This window comes from Penaeus chinensis, chromosome 7 (assembly GCF_019202785.1).
Source record: "Penaeus chinensis breed Huanghai No. 1 chromosome 7, ASM1920278v2, whole genome shotgun sequence".
In the NCBI taxonomy this organism is placed as follows: Eukaryota; Metazoa; Arthropoda; class Malacostraca; order Decapoda; family Penaeidae; genus Penaeus; species Penaeus chinensis.
The window spans coordinates 21,655,307-21,660,306 of record NC_061825.1 but is presented as its reverse complement, the minus strand read 5'-3'; the positions used below and the strand labels follow the sequence as shown (position 1 = coordinate 21,660,306).

Below are 5,000 nucleotides of genomic sequence, written 5' to 3'. Positions count from 1 at the left end.
GTTTGTGTGAATTCGACGGCAGTAATAAATGAGGCCTACGTTGAAAAAAAAAATCGTAAGCTATAAAATGCATTTATTCCTCATGAAAATGCCTTCAAAATATTAACTGATTTTACTCAGTGTTTAGATTGGGCCAATCAAACACGTATAATATCGTAGGGGAATCGTAAAATGTCGTACCCATAAACCTCTTACTTGTGTAACCAATGTGCCACAAGTAACATAACTACATCCATGTGGCCCACTGGGGCTGTTGCCTTGTTCATCACTGCGTCGAGTCCAGCTTCGCTTTTGCCGTCGACTTCAAATTACTCTGTCTGTGTTTTTCATTTTATTACTATCATTCCGAGAACAACATGGATAATAATGATAATGTTGATGATAATAGTAATATAGATGATGATAATTAGTTATTATTATAAATGACAATAACAGTAATGATGATGATGATAATTAGTTATTATTATAAATGACAATAACAGTAATGATGATGATGATGAGATGATGATGATGATGATGATGATAATAATGATGATGATGATGATGAAGACAATGATAATAATGATAATGATGATGATCATGATAATAATAATAATAGTAATAATAATAATAATGATAAGGATAATAATGATGATGATTATAATAATTAAACTCTACCGTGTTGATACTATGGTAGAAAAACCCACAATAATAATAATAGTAATGATAATAATATTTATAAATATGATAATAGTGACAATAGTAATAATAACGATAATGATAATGATAATAATAATGATAATGATAATAGTACTGTTAATAATGATGATAATTAAGGGAATTATGGTAATATAGTGGTAATAGTGATCATAATAATAATGATGATGATAATAATAATAATAATAAAATAATGATAATAATAATAATAATAATAATAATAACAAAATAACAATAAAACATATTGATAATGATTATGTGAATTGGTGATGACGAAGATGATGATGATAATGATTACTTTGCCTGTGTTTGTTTCATGTTATTATCATTCCAAAAACAGCAGTGATAATAATAATATTAATGATGATGATAATAATAATATATGTAATAATAATGATTTGATCTTATCAGTAATGATGATGATGATGATAATAATGATGGTGATGATGATGATGATGATGATGATGATGATGATGATGATAATGATGATGATAATGATTATAACAATGATACTAGCAATGAAAATAAAGATAATGATGATAATGGTGATGATGATGATAATAATTATAATAATGATAATAGTAGTAGTAGTAATAATAATAATAATAATAATAATAATAATAATAATGATAATGATAATGATAATGATATTGATAATGATAATGACATTGATAATGATAATGATAATAGATATGATACTGATAGTAGTACTGGTAATAATGATGATAATTAAGAAAATGATGGTAACGATAGTGGTTATAGTGATCATAATTATAACAATAGCAATAAAGCATAATAATGATGATGATAATTATAATAATAATAATAGTAGTAGTAGTAATAATAATAATAATAATAATAACAGTAATAATAATAAAAATAGTAATAAAAATAGTAATGATAATGATAATGATAATGATTTTGATATTGATGTTGATAATGATAATGATAATGATAATGATAATGATAAAAAATATGATACTGATAGAAGTACTGGTAATAATTGTGATAATTAAGAGGATGATGGTAACGATAGTGGTTATAGTGATCATAATTATAACGATAGCAATAAAGCATAATAATAATTAAAATGTGAATCGGTGATGATGACGATAATTATGATGATAATAATAATAGTAATAATGATAAAAACAATAATGATGATAATAATGATAATAATAATTATTATTATGATGATGACGATGATAACTAATATTACTATTATTACTACTGATGATGATGATAATTATTAATAATGATGATAATTATGATAGTGATCATACCAATAATTATAATATTCAATATTCTTCGTCTGTTCCTCTTCCTTCTTATAATGGTAATAATATCATTATCGTTAAAAATAATGATGATGGTGATGATAATGATAGTAATGATAATAATCTTAGTTATTACAACGATGTTATTGATAATGACTGTAATAACAATGATAATAATGATAACGACAATAAAAAAATAACAATAATAACCAATAATTTTGATAAATATAGTAGAGTAAAGAAGAGTAATGATAGTGACATTATTGATATTATGTGAATTAAGTATTCTAAAAATATCGATGATAAAAAAACTTATCAATGGACTTTTAAACATTCAAAATTTCGTTGGGAAGAACAGTGTTGTACATCCGGAAACAAAAAAATGCCATAAATCGTATGAGTGGACTTTATTTTCTATACTTTATTTGAATTTGGAAGTTTGTCAATTACTTGCCGTTAAAACATACTAATCAGATGTTATTAAAAAAAAAATCGTGACAAAAAGCGGTCGCCGAGGAGCGAGGCTTGGCAGAGCAGCGTTTGTTGTGGCGGCGCGGCGCATGCGCGGCGGAGGCGGCGCAGGCGGGCGGGGACGTTGCGTTCAAATCACGCTGCGGCTGCGGGCGGACACACGGCAACGCTCTTCGCAAAATAAAGTACTTCCATCATGGCCGACCCTTTCGTTCAGGTGAGTGGACCGAGTTTGAGTCAAGGAGCGGCCGAACGACCCGCACGAACTCCGTGAAATTGAAACACTTACTGAATTTACTTCAAATTCAGGAGTCACTGCAAACCTCTGGCTCGTCCCTGAAAGCGAAGTTCAAACGGCATACTTGATGTTCACCTCATTTATTTCTGTTTGTGTATGCTTTAGAACTTCTGTTTGTCCTTCTGGCAGCAGTCCCAGGATCCGGCTGCCTTGTGCTAAGACAGTGCAGGACAAGATTGCCCTGCACGAGTTGGAAAGGATTTATTGCCATTCACTCAATGAAAATTTACCAGTGATGCTTTGTTTATTTATTGTCCAATATTAATAGCCCAACAATCTTAATGAATAGTTTATTAAAAAATGTAATACTATTTTGATTTCATACAGCTGGCCAATATAGCAATTATTTCTTGTTGCTATTATTCCTGGTGTTAAATGTGTGAATCCGTTTTTTTTTTTTTTTTTTTTCCCATGACACCTGAAATAAGTCCAAGTATTGGTAGTTTATAAAGTGACTGCAGAGACAAGTCCCTCTTACTCCGGCCAGCAGCTTTGTGGCCTCCTTGGAAGCCACTAACCTTGCTGTAGGAACTACAATCCTTCCTGCCCTGTGAGCTTCTCCCAAGACCCCTACCAAATTGATGTGGACTTCTCTCTGCACTTACTATACCAAGGAAAGATGTATATCATTTATATGTATAATACATATAGTTTAACTATAGTCAAGTTAAAGCCATACATATAACACATTTAAGTGTTATTTTTAAGTCTCATGGGGCTTATTCATTTGTGAGTAAGTTTTTATTTGATGGAATGAACTGCAAATTTGCATCATAATATTACTAGTCTCCTCAGAGACTAGGCCCAGTTGCCCCAACAGCAAACTTTGGGGCACCCATGGGAATCACAAACTTAGGTTTTTGGTGTAAAAAGCCTTTGGGAAGTAGGGGCACCGCCCAGGAACTCCCATCCAATAGCCTTATTTTCCAACTCATTATTATGTTAGCTAATTTCTGTTATATTTTGTTCACTTCGCATTTAATGTTTCATGACACTGCATGTGTGGATGGGGCAGTTATTCTAGATTACGTAAAATGGCACTGGTTCTGGTAACACCATGGCCCTCACTGATGGTAGAAACATCTCGTCCAGGATTTCCAGGCATACCTCATAAATCAACCAGGCCCGACATCCATCAACTCCCCATACCTGCTGCTGTGCATCCACTCAAACAGCCCAGCGATTTCAAACAGTCCCGTCAGATGTAGCCAGCAAAACAAAAGGGGTCAACATACCTTCCTGTAGTTATGGATTGTTTAAAAAATAATGAAATTAAATAACTAAGAAGAAAATGACTTGGTAAGGGGATGTGGCAATTAACTGCTGGCCACGCCCACTTCTCAACCCATTTGCCCCATGTGGCAAGAATACATGCCATGTCTACTGTAATACACATTTATTTATTGTATTTACACATAGATGGCTCTAGAAGTTCTTAATCACCAATTAGCCAGTTATCAGAACTACCTATCTCACCTCTTTACCCTTTTCCTTCACTATAGGAAAGGGTCTTTTATATCATTTCATTGTCTAAAATATGTTAATGACAATTTAATAATCATAAAATCAATAACAATAATAACAGTATGGATAGCAATTGTATTAATAAAAAACACATTTTCCTGCCAATTCAATGAATGGGAAAATCAGAATTGGTAACTAGGGCCTACTGATAGACTCCGTGCCAGCTGAGCACATGTGGAGCCATCTGTATGCAACAAAATTCACCCAAAATTAAAGGGGAGAGAACATAAATTCGTGGAGAATGGGTTAAATCCAGTCAGCTGTAAGGGGTATTGTCATTGTGTATCAAATGGTTTTATTAGATTATAATATTCATGCACTTCAGTGCAAGCTTCCTATTTATATAGCGCATTGGTTTATAGTTACGAATGACTTGATCTTCCTCCATCGTGCATCTAGGGGGCTCACTTCTGGCCTTTTCTCTGGGTGAATCCAATTGCTTGGTCTCATATGGCTTCAAAGTAACTAATTTTGTTGCTATTTGGCTCATGGTATTCCATTAGAGCAAAATATAATTATGATGTTACAAATAGTCTGTGAGGTCTCCATTGCTAATATTGACATGATACGAGGCTGTAGCCATATCAACTCTGAAACACTATTTAATCAAATAATGAAGCTTCATCTGCTCTGAGCTTTGAAAACAAGTACCAACCTATATGTGTATTAATGTGTGTTAGTACATATATATATATACATATACATATATATACATATATATTATATATATATTA

At 31.9% G+C, this 5,000-nt stretch overlaps 1 protein-coding gene across 4 annotated transcripts in view; it reads left to right on the top strand.

Annotated features, from left to right (window-relative positions):
* Nucleotides 1–2,522: 2,522 nt before the first annotated feature.
* The window catches only part of LOC125027199 (anillin-like), a 71,973-nt gene continuing 69,495 nt past the window's right edge, over nucleotides 2,523–5,000 (top strand). For all 4 annotated transcript variants that reach the window (XM_047616126.1, XM_047616124.1, XM_047616125.1 and 1 more), the window contains exon 1: nucleotides 2,523–2,661. In XM_047616126.1, coding sequence (XP_047472082.1) covers nucleotides 2,641–2,661 — 21 coding nt within the window. In that variant the 5' untranslated portion in view covers nucleotides 2,523–2,640. The remainder of the gene's footprint in view (nucleotides 2,662–5,000) is intronic.